The 27898-nt window shown below is 44.7% G+C and overlaps 1 protein-coding gene and 1 long non-coding RNA gene across 4 annotated transcripts in view; both read right to left on the reverse strand.

Annotated features, from left to right (window-relative positions):
• The window catches only part of LOC132209892 (complement C5-like), a 40350-nt gene extending 20744 nt beyond the window's left edge, over nucleotides 1-19606 (reverse strand). The window contains exons 1-3 of one of the 3 annotated variants that reach the window (XR_009446036.1): nucleotides 19190-19606; nucleotides 18208-18369; nucleotides 13073-14675 (exon numbers count right to left, since the gene is read on the reverse strand). Coding sequence is in view for 1 of the 3 variants with exons in the window: in XM_059647707.1 (XP_059503690.1) it covers nucleotides 5507-5521 (15 nt within the window). In the remaining 2 variants the exon portion in view is untranslated. Of the gene's footprint in view, nucleotides 1-5506; nucleotides 5544-13072; nucleotides 14676-18207; nucleotides 18370-19189 lie in introns of those variants that run through there. The other 2 variants (XR_009446037.1, XM_059647707.1) reach the window with 2 other exon arrangements.
• A 3234-nt stretch (nucleotides 19607-22840) lies between these two features.
• LOC132209894 (uncharacterized) lies at nucleotides 22841-26832 on the reverse strand. Its single transcript, XR_009446039.1, has 3 exons — nucleotides 26722-26832; nucleotides 25734-25865; nucleotides 22841-23514 (listed from the first exon to the last, which is right to left on the reverse strand). It is a non-coding gene; the product is annotated as an uncharacterized LOC132209894 (long non-coding RNA).
• Between the last annotated feature and the right edge of the window lie 1066 nt (nucleotides 26833-27898).

The following is a 27898-nucleotide window of genomic DNA, read 5'->3' on the forward strand; positions in this document are numbered from 1 at the left end:
CCAGAGATATTGGTGATGTCAAACAAACTTAGCCGTTGCTCGTGCCCACTAAAACCCATGGAGAAGTGTGTCCTATTAGAAAGATCAAGATATTTTATATTTTCACAGTTTAGTCTAAAGTCTCAGAAAGGTAACACTTTGCTAGATGAGTGTAACCCCAACGATATCATAAGTGCATCATGACATTGAGGTAAGGGTCTGCATCGTTTTCAATGAGAGGACTGATCGTGCAATATCAGTGCCACTGAGTTCAAACTTTTCATGGCTATTTATCTCAATGCAACGCGCCATCGATTTTACGGATCTTTATGAAAAAATGCCTCAATTAATGGCCATTCACAAATACTTGAGTGTCAACTCAAATGGCAGTTTCACTGTTCTGGTTCAGATCAGACAGTCCAATTGTGGCAGTGCAAAACAAAGAAAAGAAATGCTGGAATAAAAAAAAATCAAGTCTAGCAGCATCTGCAATGTGACTTTTTCAGAACAGGTTCATAACAGACTGGAAATGTTAACTCAAAACCTGTCTCCAGATGTTGCCTCATCTATTGTGTTTCTCCACCAATTTCTGTTTCCATTTCAGATTTCCGTAATCTCCAGTATTTTGCGTTTCTTGATGCACCCAGATGCTTGACTTGGCTATATTTGGGCAATATCATCCATTCCCGTTTCCATTAGAGCTATTGTGCTGATTACATTTGTATTACATCAGGGTCTGTCCCTTATTTAAGTTCCAAAACAAAATTGCGAATACCCTCCTAAATGCATGAATTTCAGGAAATCGATATTGATTAAAAATAAATTTTAGAGGCAGCTGCAATTCACGAGACAACAGAAATGGCTTACTCATGGTGGCACAACTAGTGCCTCTCCTGAAAGTGTTTCCCCTCAGGCTCTGAAAACTTTTCATACATATCTCAGAATAATTACGGCAATAATTACAGTGGTCACTCAGTCCATCATCTCCGCACCAGCTGGGGGTGAATGATATCCCGACTATTATTATCCTGTAATCTCCCTATACACCTAACATTTTGAAATCTTTGTCTGCTTCTAATTCTGAATATACTGTGCACATATGAGCAATTTTATCATTCTGCACACCCCACGATTAAACAGTGTTTTCCTGATATTTCATCTCCTGCATCACATTTAAAATTATCATGGTGTGTTCACATCATTCATTGGCATTCCATCTCCCAAATATAACCTGTTTTCTTGCTCTGCATGACATTTCATTCTGTCTGTTAGCGTAAGTGTGAGTCAAATACTGGCGACATTGGGATCTCACTGTCCTGTCCAGTCTCTACAGCCACTGCCCCCATTCCTCTCTGTCTCCGAACCAATGTCACATTCATTCTGTCCCTGGCTCTTCAGTCGGTGTGCTTTAATGAACAACATCATTGTACACACCATGTTTGATTATAGTTCTGGTGAAATGAATCAAGAAATGTAAATGTTACGTTTTAAAGCACATAAACTGCAATGAAGAACTTTGCATGTTGAAGATACATTGTTTTGTTACATCAGTGAGAAATCCACACATTCTCTGCAAGGTCAGCCCACCTATGCCAGCGATCTCTTTTTCCATTGGTTGTGTAAAGGTAATCAGCACAGTAATAACATTTTGATTTTTTTGGAGGGGGAGGGTGTAGATGCAGGTGGTTACAGCATTGCACATGGATAACAGGGCAGAACCAGTTAGCCTGCAAAATGAAAACGTCCATCATTCTCCCTCACCACAGATATTGTTAGAACAATTGGCGATGGTTTCTCAGATTATAGCCAACAATGTTAACATGTAATCCAAGATAATAAAGTGTGAAGCTGGATGAACACAGCAGGCCAAGCAGCATCTCAGGAGCAGCTTTTGTGCTCCTGAGATGCTGCTGGGCCTGCTGTGTTCATTCAGCTTCACACTTTATTATCATGGATTCTCCAGCATCTGCAGTTCCCATTATCACTAACATGTAATCCAGTCCAGTTTTCATTGTGACCTGAAGGTTCACTGAAGGTGTATTGAAATGTGTTGACTGGAATGTTTGCTCAGTGACTGTGATTGATGTCAGTCTCCATGGATTCTAGCTGTGTCAGAGGAGGCTTTCCCTCTTCTATTACTAAAGGGTTCCATTCAGTTTGTTATCCCATAGTATGAGTGGGAGCATCAGCGACAGCACTAACAGGGATCAGCAGCTGCAGAGAGAGGGGGCGGAGAGATCAGAATCTGAGAACAATAGACTGGAATGTTACATCAATGGATCAGAATCTGAGAACAATAGACTGGAATGTTACAACAATGGATCAGAATCTGAGAACAATAGACTGGAATGTTACATCAATGGATCAGAATCTGACAACAATAGACTGGAATGTTACAACAATGGATCAGAATCTGAGAACAATAGACTGGAATGTTACATCAATGGATCAGAATCTGAGAACAATAGACTGGAATGTTACATCAATGGATCAGAATCTGACAACAATAGACTGGAATGTTACAACAATGGATCAGAATCTGAGAACAATAGACTGGAATGTTACAACAATGGACAGGAGTTTATCCTTGGGTCTTTACTATCTCAGTGTGTATTGGTCATTATTGCTAGTTCGGATAGGAGCTGTACTGATGATAATTCAGGCTGGTTACTATCCCATTCTCGCTATAAGTGGTGTTCCTGGTAAGTCTCTCTATCTCTGTCCAGTTATTACTTCCATAAGGCATATACAACTTTATTGCTGTTTCTGTTACCTGTATTTGGAAAAGATGGAAAAAATTATCTTCAGTTTCAATTAAAACCTCACTTCATTGTACATGAATTTCAGACTCATCCTTCGCAAGCATCTGAGAACAAGGCTTGTTCACAACATTGACGGCCTTTTTTAATTTATGTCTTACTGTTGTCTCCATCACCAAATTTGTCCAACAGCAGCTGCATAACATCGCCACTCTCCCCCTCTGTCTCTGTGCTGTGCCTGGATAAACCATTGTCTGCGCTGTGGTAAAATTAAGACTTTATGGTTCCAGCTGTCTTCTGACCAGTCTTCCAAGTTACAAATAATTTGATCACACCCTTGTTCTTGTTTTTAAAGTAACTAATGATAGAGACACCATGTCAGAGTAGTTAAGTCACTCAGCAGGTAAGTCAGATACAAGGGTTATTACACTAAAGATACTGTTTCAAATAACTCCACAGTCGGTGGTAGAGCTTAAATTCTAATGATCAGATTTGTAAACAAAGTGAGTTTCACTAATAGCAGCCATAAAACCAGCAGCATTTTGTCTAAAAACCCATCTCATTTCACTGACCTTCTCTGGTAAAGAAATCTAACATTTTTACCTGGTCTGGATTAAGTGTGAATTCAGACCCACAACAATGTGTTTGGCTCCAAACTGCCTTGTGGAATGGTCACAGTTAAAGGTAATTAACAATAGTTAACAAATGCTGCTCTTGCCAGTGATTCTGACATCCCATGAAATAAAAAAAATAACATTTAAATCAAAGAAAAAAAGATGTCAGAGATCTGAAACAAAAAGGAACAAAGTGCTGAGGAAAATGAACAGGTTTGACAGGCTCTGATGAAATTTAAACAGCGTTCGCACTTCAATTCCACTGAACAGACATCAGAACTGAAATCAGCTGGTAACTGCTGTGATTTATGCTGGTGACAGGGATATTAGTTTGGAAGGGGAGAAGGAATGAATTGAATAGAGAAAGAGAGATAGAGGGAAAAGAAAATCAGAGAAAGGGATTGTTGATGATCAGGTGGATGGAAATAAAATGCGAAATTAATTACATTCATTTTTCACCTTTTCCCATATTCGTGAATCTCATGCCCATGTAGGTAAACCTCGAAATCCCTGTCTAAAGTAAGTTATGACCCCTCAGTCTGTCTTCCCTGAGTGTGGTCATCTTCACTTATTCATTAATGGGATGTGGGTGTGACTGGCTGTGCCAGCGTTTATTTCCCTTTCCTCGTTGCCCTTGAGAAGGTATCTGTGAGCTGCTTTCTTGAATCACGACATTGCTGGTACATAGGTCTGTCCTGTGTCATTCCTTTGAGACTTTGTGGTGACAGATATAACTGAGTGGCTGGCTTGGTCATTCCAAAAGGCAGTTGAGAGGTAATCACATTGCCGTTGGCCTGGAGTCACGTGTAGGCCAGACCAGGTGAGGATGGCAGATTTCCTTCCCTGAAGGCTGTTAGTGAGCCTGGTGGGTTTTTCCAACGATCAACGATGGCTTAATAGTTTCACCATTCCAGGTATTTCATTCAATTCAAATTCCACATTCTGCCGTGGCAGGATTTGAATCGGGGTCTGGGTCATTACCCGGGTTCGTGGATTTATAGTTAGAAATAGTAACACAAGGCCATCCCATTCCCAACATCACCAGTCAATTCCAGCAGCAATAGTGGTGCTATTATCGTGACTGGTACAGAAAATTGTGCAATTACATTGTCAACAGCTGCTATTAAGAGCAGGCCAATTAATATTTCAGGCTTCTGCAACTGCATAGGGATATAACGGTTTATCAGCCAAGAAAATAAACTAAGGAGAGCAAGGCATTTTCAACACTGACAGAGTGCGCCATATATGCACCAGGGAGAGGGCAGTACTGACAATGGCCATCAAGTGAACTGGTTTCATTCTAGATTTTCCTCAGAGATAGTCGGAGTTGCTGATGCTGCAATCTGCGATAACAAGGTGTAGAGCTGGATGTACATAGCCGGCCAAGCAGCACGAGAGGAGCAGGAAGGCTGACGTTTCGGGTACGGTCTTAATGAATTACTTAATGAATTTAACCTCCACTGTAATCACAGAAAGACAAGTCCAGGGACAATAATAACAAAATGTGGAGCTGGATGAACTCAGCAGGCCAAGCAGCATTTTGAATTAGGCTACTCGGCTTGTCAAGTCTGCAATGCCATTTGATCATGTCTGCTTTTTTTCTCAACCCCATTCCCTTGCCTTCTATAACTGACCAATGATCCCCTTATTGATGGAAAACATATGATCTCTGTCTTAAAGACACCATTGTGTCCGTGTGTATGCGTTTGTTTATGTATTTGCATTTGATGTGTGTCATATCTCTGTGCATATGTATTGTGTGTATTCGTGTGTGAATCACTATCTGCATCCCTGTGCAATGAGGCCACTTGTGTTTGCAGGAAATCCAATGAAATAGGAATCAAACCCACTCCACCGCTGTAACCGTTGTGGCCTCCTGTACATCGGAGAAACCGAGCGGAGGCTTGGGGATTGCTTTCAAGAACACCTACGCTCGGTTTGCACTAAACAACTGCACCTCCCAGCCGTGAACCATTTCAACTCCCCCTCCCGTTCCTCAGATGACTTGTCTATCCTCGGCCTCCTGCAGTGCCACAATGATGCCACCCGAAGGTTGCAGGAACAGCAACTCATATTCCGCTTGGGAACCCTGCAGCCCAATGGTGTCAATGTGGGCTTCACAAGCTTTAAAATTTCCCCTCCCCCTATACTCACCTTGACTGGCTCCATCCCTGCCTCTTTGACTGGTCCGTATCTTCTCCACCTATTCCCTCCTTTATCCATCTTCTGTCCGCCTCCCCCTTCTCCTTATTTATTTCAGATACCCCTTCCCCTTCCCCATTTCTGAAGAAGGGTCTACGTCCGAAACGTCAGCTTCCCTGCTTGGCCTGCTGTGTTCATCCAGCTCTACACCTTGTTATCTCCACTCGTTCACGCTGTCTGTTCCTGCTGTGTTTACAATCACACAATCTCTCCCCCTGCTGGCCTCCCTACACCACTACACAGTTTGCAGTTTTCTTTGAGACAACATCAAACACTGAATCTCTTACATTATACGACCTTTTGTTTCTTCAATAATATCCTTGGAGGCACAAATCAGTCTCATTCGATAACTAGCGACGTTGTTCTTGACACATTATCATCACCGTCGTGTATGTTTTAGCACTTTACAATCCTTTCTCACTTTTAATTTGTAAGAGTTCATTACAAAACATTGCAAGCTAAAGACCATGGAATGAAATTCAATTCATCTCCTTACAAAATGGTTCACTCAGAATTGTTTGGATACAATTGCAGTGGAAATACTCTTTAATGTGTACACCAAGAGCCACAAATAATGTCCAAAGACAAATCACTTCCACCTTGCAGGGAGGGCAGAGACAGTTCTCCACATGAGCATTTCCGATTGTTCAGGACCTTAGTACAAATGCAATCCTCCCGACATTAGCCTTGTATGTGTATGTCTGTGTGTATGGCTGTGTTGATGGGCTGTCAGTTTAGATTGTGCTCTGAGCTGCTGCCCTCCCACTCTCCCTCACAGACTGAATGAATCCCTTTTCACCTTCAGTTGCCCTTGGTGCATTATGGTGTAAAGGCCAGCAGAGGGAAACATTGCATCACATTACGCACCGCAGAGTCTGCCAGACCCACCGCCCCCACCCCAACACACACATACACACACACACACACACACACACACACAGACCACAGTCAAAGACACACAGGCACTAATAGAGAAATACAGATATACAAACTAATGCACTGACATTTATACGGATAAGGGGTGTCTGCTAACATTTATTTTGTTCTGTGATGATTTTCTCAATATTTCACTCAATCTGTCTGGTGTGTGTGTGTCAATATTTCTGTTGCTCTGAGGGGGCGATGTTACCAATTCAATGCCTGAAGACACCAAACCTAGAAGGATTGTAAAGTGTGTGAAGGACAGTGCGGAAAACCAACAGGACAGAGACAAGGTGGTATCGTGTTCAAGTGTATGGCAGAAGAGGACCAATATAGGTCAGAGTGATGCGATGCAGTTGGTGGAAAGACAATATAAAATAGGCTGTACTGTTACAAAGTGGTTTCAGGAGCAGAGCGTCCTCGATGTACATGAGCACAGGTTATTGAAAAGTTGAAAACAAGTCACCTTCAAGATGGCAGCAGAGTGTGAATGCTGATCTGCCAACATGGGAAGATCTGCATCAGCGCATTCACTTCTTCCAGAAGATGGTTTGTGGAGGGGCTGTCGTAAAGTGACAGCAAAGGCAAAGAGGGGGATGGGGTTTGCAGCCTGGGAAGGTGAGTGAGGGTAGACCTACATTGGATGTTTGCAGCAATGAGTAAGGTTAAGTGTTAAATAAACTTTCTGGTTTGGGAATAGAAGTATCATTCAGTGGGGTTAAGTACTGCACTGTTGAGATGTGGGAGATTGGTGATGCTTACATCTGCAGGAAGTGCACCCAATTGCAGCTCCTTGCGGACCCTATTGAAAGGTTGGAGCAGTAATCGGATGCACTTCGGAGCACAAGGATGGCAGAAAGTGCCATAGACAATAGTTTTAGAGATGTGTTGACCCAAGGTGCAGGCAGATAGATGGGTGTCTGCTAGAAGGAGCTGGCAGCCAGTACAGGAATCCCCTCTGTAACAAGCATACTGTTTTGGACATTGTTGGGGGGAATGACCTATCAGAGGGTAACAGCAGCAGCAGGCACACAGGGCTGGCTCTGTTCCCAAGAAGGGAAGGACAAAGAGCACTAAAGCAGTAGTTATAGGGCAATTTATACTTAGGTGTACAGATAGGCATTTCTGTGGATGTAAAAGAGACTCCATGATGGTATGTTGCCCACCTGGTGCCAGGGTCCAGGATGTCTCTGGACGGGTAGAAAGTATTCTGAAGGGAGAGGGTGAACAGGCAGAGATTGTGATACATATTGGTACTAACAGCACAGGTAGGCTGAGTGACGAGGTCCTGCAGCAGCAGTTCAGGGAGTTAGGTAGAAAGTTTAAAAAGCAGGACCTCCAAGGTTGTAATCTCGGGAATACTCCCTGTGCCACGTGCCAGTGAGGCTGGAAATAGGAAGATAGTACAGCTCAACATGTGGCTAATCAGACGGTGTGGGAGGGAGTGTTTCAGATATCTGGACCATTAGGTCTCTTCCAGGGCAGCTGGACCTGTACAAGAAGGACGGGTTACATCTAAACTGGAAGGGCACACATATTCTGGCTGGGAGGTTTGCTGGTGTCACTCGGGAGGATTTAAATTAGCTTAGCAGGGGTGTGGGAATCAATGCAAAGTGAATGGACTGAAAGGGAACTGGAGAATAGGGCCAGTAAGGCTCAGAGAAAGAACAGACTGGGTGTAGTTGCTGTTCCAAGCAGGTCTAGTAGACTGAAGTTCACCCATTTCAATGCAAGAAGTGTAACAGGTAGGGCAAAAAAACTTGGAGCTTGGATTAGTACATAGAACTATGATGTTGTTGCTATTACAGAGATGTGGTTAATGGAGGGACAGGATTGATAGCTTAACGTTCGAGGAAAAAGATGTTTCAGGCGGGATTGAGGGAGTTGAGAAGGCGTGGGGACGTTGAACTAATTGCAAAAGGGAATATCACAGCTGTACTGCGGGAGAGCACCTCAGATGGCTCATACAGTGATGGAATATGGGTAAAGCTCAGGAACAGGAAGGGTGCAATCACAATGTTTGGGGTTTACTATAACCCTCCCAACAGCCAGCAGGAGATAGAAGAACAGACATGTAGCCAGAACTTGGCAAGCTCTGAAAGTAACAGGGTTGTTGTTGTGGATGACTTTAACTTCCCGTATATTGACTGGGATTCACTTAGTGCTTGGGGCTCAGATGGGGTGGAGATGGTAAGGAGCATCCAGGATGGCTTCTTCAAAAACAATGTAGATAGTCCAACTAGGAAAGGGGCCTTACTGGACCTAGTATTGGGGAATGAACTTGGCCAAGTGGTCGATGTCTCGCGAGGGGAATAGCTCAGAAACAGAAATAACAACTCAGTAAGCTAAAGGGTACTGATGGATACTGACAGTTGTATTTATCAAGTAAAAGTGTTAAATTGGGGAAAGGCTAATTATAACATTATTAGGCAGGAACTGAAGAATGTAGATTGGGACAGATGTTTGAGGGAAAATTAACATTTGGTATTGAGAGGCTTTCAATTGTAAGCTGCTGGGAATTCCAGGCAAGCACATTACTGAAAGGATGAAGGAAAAGTACGGCAAGTTTAGGGAACCTTGGATAACGAGAGATATTGTCAGCCTAATCAAAAAGAAAAAGGAAGCATTTATTAATGCCAGGAGGTTGGGAAGTTATGAAGCGAGTGTGGAATACAAGGAAAGATTAACGAAATTTAAGCGATGAGTCAGGAAGGCTAAAAAGGGGTCATGAAAAGTCATTGACCAACAAGATGAAGGAAAATCCCATATATGCATATAAAGAGCAAGAGGGTAGCAAGGGAGGGGGTTGGCCCAAACAAGGACAGGGAAGGGAGTTTATGTGTGGAGCCAGAGGAATATGGCGAGGTATTAACTGAGTACTTTGCATCAGTATGCTCCAAAGAGAAGGACTTGGCAGATGATGAGTCTGGGGAAGGGTGTACAGATCGTTTGGCTCATTTTGAGATCAAAAAGGAGGAGGGATTGGGGACCTTGAGAAACATTAATGTAGACAAGTCCCCAAGGCCTGATGGGATAGACCCCAGAATACTGAGAGAGGCAAGGGAGGAAATTTCTCTGGCCTTGAGACAAATCTTCGTATCCTCCCTGGCTACAGGGGAGGTCCCAGAGGAATGGACAATAGCCAATGTTGCTCCTTTGTCTAAGCAGGGTGGCAAGGATAATCCAGCTATTTACAGGCTGATGAACCTTATGTCAGTGGGAGGGAAATTCTTGGAGAGGATTCTTTGAGACAGGATTTACTTCCACCTGGAAATCAATGGGCGTATTAGCGAGAGGCAACATGGTTTTGTGAAGGGGAGGTTGTGTCTCACTAACTTCGTTGAGTTTTTTGAGGAAGCGACTAAGATAATCGATGAGGGTAGAGCAGTGGATGTTGTTTACATGGACTTCAGTAAAGCCATTAACACGGTCCCTGATGGCAGACTGATAGAGATGGTAAAGTTGCACCAGGTTAGATGTGAGCTTGAAAAATGGATAGAAAAAGAAAACAAACTGGATCAGTCATAGAAGACAGAGGGTAGCAGTGGAAGGCTGTGTTTCTGAGTGGAGGGCAGTGACTCGTGGTGTTTCTCAAGAATCAGTGTTGGGACCATTGCTATTTGTAATGTATGTAAATGATTTGGAGGAGAATATGACTGGTCTGATCAGTAAGTTTGCCGATGACACAAGGGTTGGTGGAATTGCGGACAGCGATGAGGGCCGTCAAAGGATACAGCTGAATATAGATTAGATGGTGACTTGGACAGAGAGATGGCAGATGGAGTTCATTCCAGAAACATGTGAGGTAATGCATTTTGGAAGTTCTAATCCGGATGGAAAATACACAGTAAATGGCAGAACCCTAAAGATTTCTGATAGGCAGTGGGATCTGTGTGTCCAGGTACACAGGTCACTGCAAGTGGCTACACAGATGGAAAAGGTAGTCAGCAAGGTAGATGGCATGCTTGCCTATCTCAGCCTAGGCATTGAGGGTAAAAATTGGCAGGGAATGTCGCAGCTTCATAGAACCTTAGTTAGGCTGCATTTGGAATATTGTGTTCAGTTCTGGTTGCCACACTACCAGAAGGGTGTGGTGGCTTTGGAAAGAGTAGAGAAAAAGATTTACCAGGATGTTTCCTGGTATAGAGGGCATTATCTACGAGGAGAGGTTGGAGAAACTTGGGTTTATCTCACAGGCAGATCACAGAAAGCAAAGGATGGACAGATCAAATAGACTTAGACAGAGGCAGACAGGTTGCAATGCACCGGTGTGTATTTGGCAAGACCAACATTTGCAAGAACAGCATCATTTGAGATGAAAAAATACATTCATCAGTCCAACGATGGTCAGGATAAAGCTGCTCCTGAGCCTACACGTGCGTGCGCGTGTTCAGGCTTCATTATCTACTGCCTGATGGAAGAGGTTGTTGAAGATCATCACCGGGGTGCAATTGGTCTTTGATGATATTGGCAGCCTTTCCACGGCAGCGAGCTTTCCATTGCATTTTTTTTTTCCATTGCCCCTGCCCAGCCAGGCTGCAGCAAACTGAGTCTGGCAGCACTGAAATGAGAAAGCTCAACCATGTACCCATTGGCATTTTAAAGATGGCACCTGTGCCAGGGATAATTGAATATCCAGCAGCACCCGGCAATAGGAAGTAGCTTCAGCCGTGATGGGTGGGAGAATGGGGCTGGCATTGACTGAAATGGATGTCATGGTGTGAGGTAGGTATATCATGAAGGGAGGTCAATAAGATAGCACCAGAAAACCAGCCTGGCCTCGCAGAGAGAAACCCTCCGTCAAACACAATGAAAATGACACCACCATATTAATGTAAGATTTAGCCAAAAGGAGTCAAATGCTCTGATTCCACTCCCAGTTACAACGCCACAGAAGAAAACCTCATTCAATAATTTCTATCATCCGAACACAGACTAAATCTTAGATAACACGGTGTGAGGCGAGATGAACACAGCAGGCTCCTCTGATGCTGCTTGGCCTGCTGTGTTCATCCAGCTCGACACCTTATCTCAGATCTCCACCATCGGCAGCTCCTGCTATCTCTGTAACACAGTAAATCTTGTTCATCAATCATCCTTGGATTCGAGAGGCTGAATGGCCACCTCAGGTTCACCTGTGAAAGGCTCAAGATGCTCAATGGCCTATTACACTGTGGCAGGTTTGGGAGGTCTAACGAACTCTTCCTGTTCATGTGTAACAGGCTCAAGAGGCTGAGTGGCTTCTTGTTGCTCTGTAAGAGTCTCGAAAGGCTGAATGGCCTCCTCTTATTTCTGTGTCACATGTCAATTTTGTTTTCGGAGACCCTCACAGACTTGCTGCAATAACAAGACAGTGACCTGTTTAGAAAAAAACACAAATCCCTTTGTTACCAAGCAAGTACAAGCTGTGGAGAATCACTGTAGTTACCCAGCACAGAGTGCAGAGTCTCGCAAGCAATTCTCCCCGAGCAGCGGACAGTCCCCGCTTTTTATACTTTACAAAAGACATGATACAGAAAACGATTTCACAATTTACCATGACACGATACATAAAACAATTACTACAAACAGACAAAAACAGGATACCAAGCAATTATTACATCAACAACATAAAAGACCAGGATACAGTAGCGATTGCTTGTGAAGTAGCTGCTAATGGCAAGAGGCGATTTCGAGTTGCTGTCCGGGACAGATTCTGATTTCAAGTTGCCAGTGTGTCTGGCTAGAACCAAATCAGTGCCCTGGCCCCTTTGCCAGCGACAGGAGTTACATGCTTCAGAGGTTTCATACCTTTACCAATTTTCCCCACCTAACCCTATTTGAAACAGTTTGGTTCTAATTTTAATTCAGTCAGGAAGCTTAAGACAGTGTCTGCATACCGATGTGTGAGAAGAAAAGGAGTTACAAAAGCTTTACACTGAATTCCTAGCTGGGCAGGAAGCTTCAGGGCAGTGCATGCATACCTATGTTTCGGTAGATAAGAGTTTACTTCTATAGATTAAAGTCTCTTATCTGCATTTGATTCCTATACAAAGACTTTAATTTATAGAAGTATAGAAATCAATGAGATGTTATCACATTAACAGCTCATTCCCTCCTTCTATCATTTCATGATAACTTATAACAGGGCCGAGAGGAGAGCTGCTAACCTGTCAAACACAAATCTGCAGCAAGGGCTCATGCATGCCATAAATGTACAGCAGGCAGCTATGTCAACCACTAGAACAACTGACCCATGCAGCAAATATGAACCCCAAGAACCACCCAGAAGCCATCCCAACAAACCCTGTCCAGGCTGGACTCCCTCACTGTACTGTTCCAACTGCCCCTGTATGGCTTGGATAGCCTGGGTAATGTTATAGGACTCGTTGGTGACGTAGGTAATGCACTTTTCCCCAATAATAGTGCATACACCTCCTTGCTGAGCCAGCTGATAGTCCACTGCATATTGGGTTTGCTGATCATAGAGCCAAAGTTCGGCTAATTCTTGGTTGACTGCCTCCAATGCCGTCATTGTGCTGTTTCCCAAGGCGGTGAGTCAACATACAAGGTAATTTCGAATTTTCCTTTGTGGCCACCACCCCAGGAGAGCATCCCAAGCCGACAGTTCCCAGGAAACCATATCCTAAGGAAGAGCCCAACACAACTGGATTCTGCCATGCAGCGCAAAACTCCCAGCTCAGGAATCGTGTGACAATTCGCCATTGAATTTGTACTTGTTGGGGACAAGGGACAGTGAGGGGCTCAATGGTCCCAACAGCAAACAGCACTGGCAGAGTTGGAGTGGTAGCAGTGAAGGTCTCGTTAAGAAGGCAAACAGACTCACGTATTTCTTGATAGCTGTGCCAGGAGGACTGATCCTTACGTGGATGGAAACTTGTGGAGTTAAATGGAAATGACCCATAGTCTGTTTCTACATGAGTGCCATTGCAATCCCCACAACTCTACTGTATGCCCGGGGTCACAGATATGGGCTTAGATTCTAAGCAGGGGCAATTCAACAATTCTCCTATAGTGGTGCAATTTCTCTTTATGCACCGATGGGGCCAGGAAGTATTTTGGGGGTGATGAGTAACGAGAGCAGGCACGCAACAAGTTCCAGTTCCATTAAAGCAAAACAGATAGCTGTTGGGATTTGTACAGCTAGCCCCTTCCTTCCCATGCCCAGGTCGAGTGTCCACACAACCAGAGAGACCACTAACTACCAGTTTCACACATGTACCCTGCACACCTGTGTCCAACATCCCCTCTCCCTTCAGCAAGGCTTACCGGAATACTCTATTTCATAAAGCTGACTAGGGTTCCAGGCAGATGTTGCCACAAATAATGCTTCTACAGATCGTGCCAACGGGTAACATGCTGTCCGATTCCCGTGCAGCCGTATGTGTGTTTTATAAAACAAAATTGTCCTGCTGGCCATGCATGGTCAGACTAATACTCAGTCCAATGGTTAACTGCATGCCGATGAGGAAATCCATCATTTAGAGTCACTTAAGTGGATCCAGCGATTCTGTCCTTTAACTTTAAGAGCTGTCGGAGTCTGAAGAAACACTTGGTACGGTCCTTTCCACCTTGGGGCGACCCCAGTCCCGGACAAGTACAAAATCTCCAATCTGCGGCCATGATGATCGATCCTGAATCTCGAGGCCTTGTTCCGGTGTCTGCGGAGGTGGTCCGAAGGCGCACTTCACCGGCAAATGGAGAAACTTTCAAGATGATGTTAGTTGTCAGAAGTGTCTTCGCATTTCTTCTCCCATCACATTTAGGTCTGTTTTGCTGGGTGGGCTGGTATTGGCATCCCATGTTGTTCTGCTGGGTCAGTCATAGACTATTTCCGCTGCTGAGAGCCCAGTAGTAGAGTGGGGTGTTATTCGCATGTGATACAAGGCTCGTGGCAAAACCTTTAACCAATTAAGGCCGGTTTCGGATGTCAACTTGGTTAGTTTGGTTTTAAGTGTTGCATTAGCTCTCTCTACTATCCCTGCTGCCCGAGGGTGGTAGGCACAGTGGAATCGTTGTTGGATGTGTAATGTACCACACAGTTCCTTATTAATTTTCCCCACAACGTGAGAGCCGTCTTCCGAACTAATTTGTCGCGGTACTCCAAACCTTGGTACTATTTCAGTTAATAACAGTTTTACTAGTGTTGAGGCTTTGTTGTTTGTCTTTGGGAAAGCCTCTATCCACCTACTGAATACATCTACGATGACAAGACAATATTCGTAACAGTTTACGCGTGGCAGTTCAATAAAATCTAGCTGAATGCATTCAAACGGCCCACCTGGCAAGGGTGCTTTTCCTGGTGAGCGTCTCACCCCCTGACCCACATTGTTTTGCTGGCATGTGGGACAAGATGCTATACGAGACTGGGCTGCCTCAGTCATTCAGGGTTGCCACCAGGTACGTAGCATAATACCACTCATTCCCTCCTTGTCAATGTGGGTGTCAGAAGCACACAGTCACCAAGCATAGGTAATAAAGTATCAGGTACGCACACTTGGCCGATTGGTGTAACCCAAAGGCCTGAGGACGCAGAATGAAAACATCCATGCGTCTTCCAAATATTCTTTTCAGAAGCAGGGGCGTCCCCCTGTAAGTGCCGAACAGTGACCATATCTGGCATGCCCGTCTTGTCTGAAGGCGTGCGATTTACCGCCTGCTTGTTCATAGAGGGTATCATAAAAATTTGGTCTGCAGCAGCCTGTTTAGCAGCCAGAGCAGCCCAAGCGCTGCCCCGAGTAACTACTGAATCAACAGAGACATGGGCAGCGCATTTGAGAATAGCCAATTGTTTAGATTTAAGTGTGAAATTGTTTAGGGAGGAGGAATGCCTGGAGGTTTTCAACAGACAGGGAATCCTGGGTGGGTGTACCTGAGGACGTTAAAAATCCACACCGGATCCGGAGAAGGAAGTGGGGCATCAGTAAGGGCCGGGCAGGGAGAGGTTAGAAATTGGTTTCTCAGCAGGCAGTCATGTGGGGGTTCGCTCAGAAATGTGGCTGGGTTAATACTGGAGCAGGAAGAGATAAGGAACAAATCGCAGGGAGAACCTGGGAACAAGGGGGTAATCCCTGAGATACAGTGTCCAGATGAGTGGAGTAGGAGGCAACTGGTCGTTATAATTCAAGTTTAAAGGGCTATTGTAAACCTGTCAGTTTCGGTATGATGTCTGTGCGTGTGTAAGTGATGTAGTACCACACGGGGTAGGGCAGTTTCAATACCCACTCCGCATGACGATTGCTATCAGTCAGGAGGAAGGGCAACAGGGTGAGCACACAGGAGGAATCTCTGCCCCGTGTCATGTCTCATTTGCACAGTGTCACCATATCCCATTTACCAAACTGAACCAGGGAGGCAGTGTGGGCACTAACATTACAATGGTGTCCTGAACTTAGAGTGTGGCAGGAGGGGAAGGAAACTAAAGTTCGTTCAAAAATTTTCAAGCTAGAGTTGGATTTATACATGCTAAAAAAAACCCCAAAAATTTACCAGACACAAAAATCAGAAATTCTTGGGAAAAAAAGAATTAATGTTGCAGGTGGGCCCTCGGACCCAGCGGAGCCATAGCTATGGGAGAAACTGCAAGTTTCAAGAGGTATCCATTACCTGGAGAAATGGGCGTGAGTTTCAAAACAGTGGCGTGTGCCATTGATGGAAAGGCGCTCTCCTGCCTTAAAGCGACGGGGTGGGGTGGAATTTCACAGTGCTGGATATCTCGAATGGTTTCTGGTCTATCCCGGTTCGGCAGGACCAGTGCAAATTTGCATTTACTTTTACAGGACAACAGTACACGTGGAGCTGTCTGCCACAGGGTTTCCATTATAGCCCCAGCATTCTCCACCAGTGTATGGCAGACTGTTTAAAAGATTTCAGTGAGCCACACAGGCTTGCACAGTACGTGGATGACATCCTGTTGTTCACAGACAAGAGTGAGGAACATGGCCCCCTACTGAGGGAGTTGCTACATTTCCTGCGCAACAGCGAGTTGAAGGTAAACCCGAAGGCGGCACAGATAGGGTTGAGGGAGGTCAAGTTCCTGGGACTGACCCCTCGGGCTGGAGAGCGCAGCATAGATGCAGCACAGGCTCGATCAGGAGCCCTTGACATAATTAAACACATCTTTTGTGGCTTCGAAGGCGCATCGATTTGCATTGCATTTTGACCCCCTTGTTCTGGGCTCGGGTGAGAGTCTGAGATTAGGGAATTGCCGGGTTTATTTTCTGACAGGGGTCCTTCTTTAGGCGAGGGCTATTCGAGGATCTCTTCCAAACTCTGTCCTCACATTCACTATCCTCTGCATGTGAGTTGGGACGATCATATTCTTCACTACTTGTGGAATCCCCAGGAAACAGTAAACAGTCGTTAGAGGGTCAAGGAGGCTGCACCCAGGACTTATGTCTTCCTGGGCTTCTCATGGGTTTTAAAAGGATCCTGTCGTCCCTCCTTTTGCTCACTGACCGTCTGGCCTGCGCCCTGTTTCCTGTTTCCCTGTTTTGTTTTAGATCTGGTATGACAGGAGGTTTGGGTCTGTACAAGCCGTGGGCTTGCCAGGGGATTCATGTGGGCTGCCTACTGAAGCGCTTGGAGATTCTATGGGAGGTTTAGTTTGGGCAGCGTACGGTGGCGGTTGCTGGGACTGATGGCGGTGTTGGGCTGCCTGCAGATGTAGATTGGCCAAGGACGGGTAGGGTTCTGGAGGGGGAAGCAGTCCCGATGAGGCACAGGGATGCCTTCCCCAGTCCTCCTCGGTCTTGCTCATCCATGTCATTAATTTGGAACATCGGCATGCCAGATACGTTAGGAGGTACCTTCGATTTTTTTTTGTTTTCTGTCAATGCGGCCTGCCGCTCTAGCCCCCATTCCTTGTCTCGTTGTTCTCTCTCCTGTCTTTCTTGGTTAACTCTTTCCCTTTCATCATCTCATGATCCTCACACTGCAGTTTTAAAACTTCCCAAGTTTTTGGTTTCCCCTCGTTATCACAGGCACTGATCCCTCTGCTACGTGCATTATCCACCCAACTGGCCAGTTTTGATTTTTCAGTCAGCTCCTCAGCTCTCTTTCTCTGGAATGACATTAACCCTTTCCAGTGCCTCTCCTGCTTTAGTGCATAGATCGATATCCCGCGTTCTCCCCAATGGCCAATTCTCATTTCCCAATCTTTTGTTTAAGCATGCTGACAGGCGTCTGTACTGTACTTCATTTTCGGGATTATCCCAGCATAATCGATGTAAAGGAGTGCCAACACCTCATTTATCCAGTGTTTGTCCCATTTTTTCCTTTGCTTTTTTTTTATTAGCGCTTTCACTTTTTACTATCCCTGTATACTACCGCAGTGCACTTAGTCTCAACACCCACTTCAGGGTCCTGACCTTCGCGTGGGGGATTTCCCCTCTTAACAACCGGTCGAACGCAGGGTGGTGGAAACAGACAGACACGGTAACTACACTGTACCTAGGTCTTACAAGAAACGCCCTACCTTTTCCCTATTGCCCGACACAGGATTTCACCCCCCGGTCACCGGGTGAAATCTATCCTCCTGGATTTATAAAATTACCCGTTATCTGACCTGGGGACTCCAACCCCGGCCACCAGGGGACTCGAACCTCCAGGCATCAGGATTTAGCAGTGTTCAAGGCCATGAGTTATCCCGGGTTCCGTCAGTACAGAGACACGCAGGGATGAGGGGGTCGCACAGATGGCAGGTTAGTAAGAGAGACCAAGGTGAATCGTACCTTGCGGGCCCATCTGTCTGACTCCACTGACACTCGAACGATCACTTATTCAGCCCTCCAGGTGAGACTGCTGTACATGTTGGAACCCTGCTCTTGCGCCAAATGTCAAGTTCGTTTTTGGAGACCCTCATGGACTTGCTGCAATAACAACAAGACACTGACCTGTTTAAAAAACACAAATCCCTTTATTACCAAGCAAGCACAAGCTGTGGAGAATCACTGTACTCAGAGTGCGGAGTCTCGCAAGTAATTTTCCCCGAGCAGCGGACAGTCCCCGCTTTTTATACTTACAAAAGACATGATACATAAAACGATTTCACAACTTACAATGACATGATACAGAAAACGATTACTACAACAGACAAAATCAGGATACCAAACAATTATTACATCAACAACATAAAAGACCAGGATACAGTATCGATTGCTAGTAAAGTGGCTGCTAATGGCAGGAGGCAATTTCGAGTTGTTGACTGGGACAGATTGAGATTTCAAGTGGCCAGTTTGTCTTGCTAGAACCAAATCAGTGCCCTGGCCCCTTTGCCAGTGACAGAAGTTACATGCTTCAGAGGTTTCACACCTTTACAAAATTTCCCCACCGAACCCTATTTGAAACAGTTTGATTCTAGTTTTAATTTAGTCAGGAAGCTTAAGACAGTGTCTGCATACCGATGTGTGAGAAGATAAGGAGTTACAAAAGCATTACACTGAATTCCGAGCTGGGCAGGAAGTTTCAGGGCAGTGTCTGCATACCGATGTGTCGGTAGATAAGAGTTTACTTCTATAAATTAAAGCCTCTGCGTAGGAATCAAATGAAGACAAAAGACTTTAATTTATAGAAGTATGTAAATGAATGAGATGATTTCACATTAACATCTCTCAGACAGTTTAACTGCAGGTCCATAACAGCGAAACATCAACAGTTACTTAGGGCTCTGAAACTATCTGTATAGCTTCTGATAGTCATGTAAGTATTACTCACCCAGCTGTGAGCTGACGGTGGGGTAGAGAAGCTCTGAAGATAGTATGGAAGTGGCAGTCCTGTTGAAATTCGAGGACTCAGAACGTTGACAGAAACTGAACGGCATCCTGTTTTGTAGTAAGTAACTGACATTGAAATTTATTTTATATCAATGTTACATGCAACCATTCTGACGTGAAAATGCCTTAATATGCCGTTTCCGAGTAGCTGGAAATGGAAGAGTGTCTCCGAGCTAGGCTTATAGACCTCTTCCGCATGCATGCGGCACAAGTTTGAATAAATTCACCTTATAAAATACAATACACCCTATATCCTGGCTCACGTCAGCTTCCTGTTTTAATCAGCAGCTCCTGACAAACCCTTTTCCCTCTTTCCTGCCCAATCCATCTTCCTCAGACAACCCACTGATTCCAGGTTTCAATCTAGTAAACCTCCTCTGAGCCACTTTGAATAAAACAACAGAAGACCAAAACCTGCATATGGTATTCGAGATTTGGTCTGACCCCTTCCTTGTACAAATGAAGGAGAACATCATTTCACTGATTATTATTTGTTGTCAAAGTAAGGGAGATGGCCTCGTAGCTTTCTGGGTTTCAGAGAGATCTTGATCAATTGGGGCAATGGGCTGAGGAATGGCAGATTGAATTTTGTTTGGATAAATGTTTGTTTTACCACAACGCAATACTTCAAAAGGCAGGACTGACACAATTAATGGTTGGGCTCTGGGTAGTGTTGCAGATCAGAAAAAACCGAGGGTTTCAGGCACATAATTATTTGAAATTTGCATCACAGGTAGACACGGTATGTGGAAGGCATTTAGCACACTTATCTTCATTGCTCAGGCCTGAGTACAGGAGCTGGGAAGTGATGATGGAGAGTCCTCTTCTGGAGAACTGTGTGCTGCTCTGGTTGTCCTGTTCTGGGAAGAATATTGCTAAACTGGAGTGGGTTTGGAAAAACACTTACCAGGATATTGCCGAGAATGGAGGCGTTGAGTTATAAAAATACGCTGGATTGGTGGGAACTTCTTTCACGGGAAGGTAAGAGGTTGAGGGATGACCTTATGTAGGTTAATAAAATAATGAGACACAGATAAGGAATAGCAAAGGTTTTATCCCTCAGGTGGGGGATTTCAAAACCAGGGGCATATTTTTAAAATGAGAGGAGAAAGATTTTAAAAAAGACATGACGGGCATCTTTTTGTTTTATATAGAGTGCTCAGTGTGTGGAATGAACTGCCAGAGGAAGTGAAGGATGTGGGTGGTTACGATGTTTGAAAAACATTCAGGTAAGTACATGAATTTGAATGGTTTGGAGCGAATATGGGCCAATTGCAGGAATTTTTTTTAAATAAGGAAAACATTGCTGCTATCACTAGAAGAGATGTTTCTGAAAAATCATCCCATGAAAACATATGCTGAAATTAGAAATAAGAAATAAGAAATAAGAAAGGAACAATCATCTGATGGGATTGTACCATAGGCTTCCTAATAGTCAGAGGGAAACTGAGGAACAAATATGCAGAGGGATCTCAGATATGTGTAAGAATAACAAGGTCATAATCGGTGATTTTCAGTTTCCAAACATTTAATGGGACTGCCATAGTGTTAAAGGTTTAGATGGGGAGTATTTTCTGAAATGTGTTCAAGAATTTTTTCTTTATCAATAAATCGATGCTCCTATGGAAAAAAAAAATAAGGCGTAGCAAGTGACTGAAGTGACAGTACAGGGAAACTTTGAGTCTTGTGACAGAATTACTGTCAGTTTTAAAACAATTATGGAACAGGATATGCCTTCCAGAAAAAGAAAAAGCTTTAACTGGAGTAAGGCAAATTTTAATGCTGTAAGAAAAGAACTTTCAACACTTCTGAGGAAGGATTAACAGACCCACAACATTAACTCTGATTTGTCCTTCAAATATGCTGCCAGTCCTGCTAAGCTTTTCCAGCAGCTTCTGTTTTGATAACTTTCAAACGTTGACATGAGTAGACGGCAGGGATAAGGATGTCTGATAAGTGTGGGGGGGCTTTCAAAAATGTGACAATTCAGAGTCATTATGTCCCCGTAAGAGTGAAAGGTAAGGCTGGTACGATTAGAGAACAATGGGTGAAAAAAGATACTCAGGTTTTAGTCAAGAATAAAAAAAAATAAATTAGTAGATATAAATAAAAACTCGGCTCAAATAAATGTCTTGAAAGTGTAAACAGTGTTAGGGGCATTCTTAAACAGGAGATCAGGATGGCAAAAAGGCAACATGAAACTGCCTTGGTTGATAAGCTTAAGAATAATTCCAAGAGTTTCTGCAAGTGCACTAAGAGCAAGAGAGCACCGAGAGAGCAAGCAGGGCTCCATAAAGATGAAAGAGATCAACTCTGTGTTGAGCATCTGGAGAGGAGAGAGATTTGAAAGGAATATATTGCATCAAGTTTTACTGTTGAGAAAGAAATGGAGGGGGGACAAGTCAGGGGTCGAAATATTTTGGTTTGAAAACAGCTCACGGAGATGGGGGAGATTTTTAACGAGTATTTCTCCTCAGTGTTTACTAAGCAGAGAATCATGGATGCTAAGGAAACAAGGGAAGCAAGTGGGGATGTTTCGGACCATCAAGGTGGCATTTGCAACCTTAAAGCACATTAAGGTTGTTAATTCCACTGGACCTGATGAAGTCCATCTTTGGACACTGTGGGAGGCAGGGGAAGAAACTGCAGAGGCCCTTGCAGAGATTTTTCCCTTCATCTTTTCTCACTACTGAAATTCCAGAAGACTGGAGGTTGGCTAATGTTGTCCCATTGGTTAAGAAAGGTAGCAAAGACCAGCCAGGGAACTACAGGCCAGTGAACCAGTGGTAGACAAGGTATTGAAGATGATATTTAGGGAGTCGATCAACCAAAGCTGGGATATTCAAGATACGATGAGGGATTGTCAGCATGATTTTGTGCACAGGAATCATGTCTGACAATCTATTCAAGTTTTTTGAGGAGGTAAGCAAGAGAATTGATGAGATTAGGGCAGCGAATGCTGTCTATATGGACTTTAGTAAGGCCTTTAACAAGGTCCCATACAGCAGCCTGGTCATGAAGGTTCGGTTGTGTGGGATCCAGGACAGCTAGCTTATGGGATTCGAAATTGGGTCGACGGTAGGAAGCATAGCGTGATGGCTGAATGTTGGTTCTCGGACTGGAGGCCTGTGGCTAATGGTGTGCCACGGGGGCCGATACTGGGACCTTTGTTATTTGTCCCTTACATAAATAATCTGGATGTGAATGTATATGGCACGATTAGTAATTTTGTATCATCTGCAAACTTAAGAGGTATCGCTGAGGTATCAAAAATTACAGGGGGATTGTGATCAGATGGGGAAGTGGGCTGAGGATTGCCAAATTAAATTCAATACAGCTAAGCGTGAGGTGTTGGCCTTTGGAAAGTTCAGCCAAGGTAGGAGTTATACAGTGAATGGTAAGGTTCTGAGGAATATTGTGGAGCAGAGAGACCAAGAAGCACAAGCGCATAGTTGGTGGAAAGCAGCATCACAGGTAGACAGGGTGGTGAAGAAAGCATTTAGCATGCTGGCCTTCTTCGGTTGATTTAAGAGTTGGGACGTTATGTTAAAGATATACAAGTCATTGGTGAGGCCACACCTGCAGTGTGGTGTACAGTTTTGGTCACCCTGTTACAGGAAAGGCACAGTTAAACTGGAAAACGTGCAAAGAAGAGTTACAAGGATGTTGCTAGGAATAGTAGGCCTGAGTTCTGAGGAGAGGTTGTCCAGAATTGGGCTTTATTCCTTGGAATGTAAGAGAACGAGCGGTGACCTTACTGAGGTGGATAAAATCATGAGGGGCTTAGACAGGAAGAATGCACGGCGTCTTTTTCCCAGGGATGGGGAATGGAAAAGAGTGTACAGATTTAAAGTGAGAGGGGGCAGATTTAAGAAGGATGTGAGGATGTCCAAGATTACAAAGAGATCTTGATTTATAGGGTTAAGAGGCTGAGGAATGGCAGGTGGTGTTTAATTTGGATAAAGGCGAGGTATTTCATTTTGGTAAAACAAACAAGATCAGTATTTGTACAATTAAATGTAGGGCCTTGGGGTTAGTGTTGTCGAAAAGAGAGACCTCAAGGTTCAGGCCCTGAATTCTGTGAGGTTGGCGTCACATGTAGAAAGGGTGGTTAGGTCGGAGTTTAGCCTACTTGCCTTCACTGCTCAGGCCTTTAGAGTATAGGAGGTGGGACGTTATGTTGAAATTGTGCAGAACATCAGTGAGGCCTCTTCTGGAGTAATGTGTCCACTTCAGATCTCCTGTTCTTCGAAGGATATCATCAACCTGGGGAGGATTCAGCAAAGACTTAGCAGGAAGTTGCCAGGAATGGAGGCTGAGAATCACAAGGAGAGGCTTGATCGGTTGAGGCATTTTTCCACTGCAGTCTAAGAATGGAGGGGTGATTTATATGTATATAAAATCATGAAGAGTACAGATAAGGTGAATGGAAGATCCCTTTTCATTTGGGAGGGGAATTTCAAGACTCGGGGGCTGCAGAAAGCAAGCTGAAATGTTCCCTGTTCATGCCTGAATCTGGACAGTGCTTATTGCCATACTATTTGACGAAGGGCCAAAGAGATGGAGGTTAGGTGATGCTTCTCGTGGCTGGATTAACTTTCTACTCCTGGTGGCTTCATGCTACACTTACAGTCTATAGGTTACCAGTACTGGAGGGTATGAGTTATGAGGAGAGACTGGGACTTCACTGGAAAATAGGAGGTTGAGCATTGACTTGAGAGGTTTATAAAATCGTGAGGGGTATAATGTGAACAGCAAGGGTCTTCTCCCTTGGATCGGGGAGTCTAAACAACAGCGTAATTTTTAACGGAAGAGGAGAAAGATTTGAAGGGCAGCCATGAGGAGCTGTTTCAAACAGAGGGTTGTTTCTATGTGGAATGAACTGCCAAAGGAAGTGGCAGATGCAGGTACACTTCCAATATTTAAAAGACATTTGGACAGCTGCATGAACAGGAAAGATTGAGAGGGATATGGACTCAACACAAGCAAGTGGGACTCGTTCAGTTTGGGAAGCCTGGTCGGCATGGACAAGTTGTAACGAAGGAGGCTAGAGAACTCAAATAATTTTTGATATTTTGAAAATAGTTCACATTACAGGAGACAAAGTGCTAAATGTCTTCGAAAATACAAAGGTGGATAAATCATCAGGACCTGATCGAGTGTGTTCCAGGACATTGTGGGAAGTAAGGGAGGAAATTGCAGGAATTTTTATCAGCTGTAAATATTTGGTGGGTGCCAGATGACTGGAGAGTGGCTGATATTAATCCTTTGGTTTAGAAGGGATGTGGGAGAAGCCTGAGAACTATAAACCTTAAACTTAACACTGGAAAACAGTGACAGAATTAAAGTCAGTATGGATTTATGAAAGGGAAATCATGCTGGACAAATCTGCTGGAATGTTTCAAGAGTGCAACATTTAGAGTTGAAAAGGCAGTGGACATAGCTTACGTGGGCTTTGTGAAAGTGTTCAAAAGGTCCCACAGAAGAGATAAGCACGTAAATTTAAAGCATGGGAGATTGAGTATTCACAGGGATACAGAACTGTTTCGCACACAGAAACAGTCAGAATAAACAGTCATTTCTTGTGTGCCAGTCAGTAACCAGTGTTGTACGGTGGTCAGTGGTGGATCCCAGGTATTCATACAATCAATTAGTTATTTAAATGAGAAATGCGTCTCAGTTCGAGATTATCCAGTTGGATTACAGAACTAGGAAAACACAAGTCACTGACAGTAAGCATGCAGGTGTAGCAGGGGGTGAAGAAGGCAAATGGTATTTTGACCTGCAGAGTTAGAGCGTTTGAGTACAGGAGCAGGGATGTCTTACTGAAATTCTACAGGATCTTAGTGAGACCACACCTGGGATGGTATGTGTAAATTTGGAATTTTTATCTGATGAAGGAACTTCTGGCTATGGAGGCTATTCGCAACAGTTGATCAGACTGATTCCTGGGATGGCAAGACTTACATATAAGAATAGGATGGATTGGTTAGGATGAAATTCACTGGAGTTTAGAAGAACGAGGAAAGATTTCACAGAAACCAATAAAATTCTAGGTAAATACAGGAAGGATGTTGTCAATGACCAGGGAGTCGGAGCTTAGGGGCATGGACTCGGCTGTTAAGAATTGAAATGAGGAAATTTTAAAAAAAATACAGAGACTGGTGACCCTGTGAAATTTGCTGCCACAGAAAGCAGTCAAGGGCGAACACTGGATGTTAACAAGAATAAGATGATATGTATAGTTGTCGGGGCTTAAGGGATCAAAGGGTCTGGCTCTAAACTGGGAAGAAGCTGAGTAGAATGATCAGCCATGATCAAAGTGACTAGCGGAGAAGGATCGAAAGCTACAATGGCCTGCGCCTGCTCCTATTTTCTATGTTTCTATTCTGTTGAAGGTGGAACATAAGAACAAAATGACAACAACTGACACAAAAAACAGCACAACCTTATCACCACTGGATGAAAATCCTACAACTCCTTACCAATTTGCAACATGGGAGCTACATCACCACGTGGATTGCAGCAGTTCAAGAAAGTGCAGAGTGATTTTGGAAGCTTCTGCAGTGGCTGCTCTGTCTCTCATTTTCAATCCAGTTTTCAAGTTGTTGAATGTTCTGAGAAAAGTAACATAGTATGTCAGAAATATCTTTGGAAGTTTGCTGATACTGGGGGAAGCAAGGGGTGGGATAGGGGCTGGAGGTACAGAAGTGGGGAAAGTGGGGGAAGAGGGACAATGAGAGAAACAACTGGCTGGATTTTGTGGTCGGGTGATGGGCAAAGAATAACCCCAATATCCAAACCACACAGCCCGACCCTGTTCAGCTCTCTCCCTCCACTATGTGGTCTTTCTCTGAGCCTCTATCACACCAGCAGCCAGCTCAGCATCAAAGATGTGAATTTGGCCCAGTTTTGAAGTCCTTCTGTTTGACCACATTGTCTCCCAGACTTGCTGGCACCAGTTCTCAGATGCTGACCTTATTAATGGCCAAAAGCGTCTACACAGTTTTCAAATAAGAAACAACCTGCAATTAACTTCCAGGCCTGGCCTCAGAAACCAATAATTGATTTTGTATTTTTTTGGAGCACAACTGCTGCTCACAGCCCAGACGTCGCCGTTCAACTCTCAGATTCAAGCCAAACATTATTTAAAAACTCAGTGAGGGTGCTGACACAGGACACAGTGGAAAGACCTCTAACCAGTGAGTGCACATTGGAGTTCTGCTTTACTGAGAACACCTCTCATTGCTGTAATCACATTCTGAAGTGGCTTGACAGGGTAAAAGCTGACAGGACCTTCCCTCTCACAGGACAGTCTAGGCCTGTTTCAGGGAGGAAGCCTGAGGCTCTCTGCAAACTAAAAGCGGCACCGGAAGACCCCTGTTTGAGACCTGAGACCTAAACTGAGCAATCACGCAGCCCTCTTGCTGGAATACAGCACCGAAGCTGCCCTCCCCTTTAACCTGTCCTCACCGCTTGTGGCTCTCATGGAGAACCATTTCATTCCGGATATCCCTCCCAGTACGCATGCTCACAATCACAATGAGCTGTGCGCATGCTCCATAGCTGAATACGCCGGTTTGATATCGAACGACCAATAGCAAGCAAGAGGCTGGACAGAAAAGGCAGCGGAAATGCTTCTCCTCCAACCAATCAGAGGACAAGGGCAGGGCCCAGTTCTAAGTAGGGGTTACCAGACCGGAAACGTAAACTCTGTTCTGAGCAAGGATCACCAGACCCGAAACGTCAACTGTGTTTACTCCGTCACAGAAGCTGCCGGACCCGCGGGGCTTTGTTTTTGTTCACGTCATTCGCGCAGCGGGTGGGCGGGGTTATTCTTCCACCAACCAGGGGGAGACAATGGGAACTGCGGAAGCTGGAGAGTGTGAGATAACAAGCTGTGGAGCTGGATGGACACAGCAGGACAAGCAGCATCTCAGGGGCACAAAAGCTGGTGTTTCGGGCCTAGACCATCCTTCAGAAAAGGGGGATGGGGAGAGGGTTCTGGAATAAATAGGGAGAGAGGGGGAGGCGGACCGAAGATGGATAGAGGAGAAGATAGTTGGCTGTTGGTTTGTTCCCCGAGTTTGGCAAATGAATTACAAACGTTTTGTCTCCAGTCGAGAAGCCATCATCAGTGCGTAGCTGCTGCTGCGGAGGAGAAGATAGGTGGAGAGGAGGCAGGCAGGTCAAAGAGGCAGGGATGGAGCCAGTAAAGGTGAGTGTAGTTGGGGAGGTAGGTAGGGGATAGGTCAGTCCGGGAAGGACGAACTGGTCAAGGGGTCGGGATGAGGTTTGTTGGTATGAGATAGAGGTGTGGCTTGAGGTAGAAGGAGGGGGCAGGTGAGAGGAAGAACAGGTTAGGGAGGCGGGGACGAGCTGGGCTGGTTTTGGGGTGCAGTGGGGGAGGGGAGATTTTGAAGCTTGTGAAATCCACATTGATACCATTGGGCTGCAGGGTTCCCAAGCGGAATATGAGTTGCTGTTCCTGCAACCTTCAGGTGGCATCGTTGTGGCACTGCAGGAGGCCCAGGATGGACATGTCATTTGCAGAATGGGAGGGGGAGTTGTTTAGTGCGAACCGAGCATGGGTGATCTGCAAAGTTGTCCCCAAGCCTCCGCTTGGTTTCTCCGATGTAGCGGAGCCACA

Source organism: Stegostoma tigrinum, chromosome 8 (assembly GCF_030684315.1).
Source record: "Stegostoma tigrinum isolate sSteTig4 chromosome 8, sSteTig4.hap1, whole genome shotgun sequence".
Taxonomy (NCBI): Eukaryota; Metazoa; Chordata; class Chondrichthyes; order Orectolobiformes; family Stegostomatidae; genus Stegostoma; species Stegostoma tigrinum.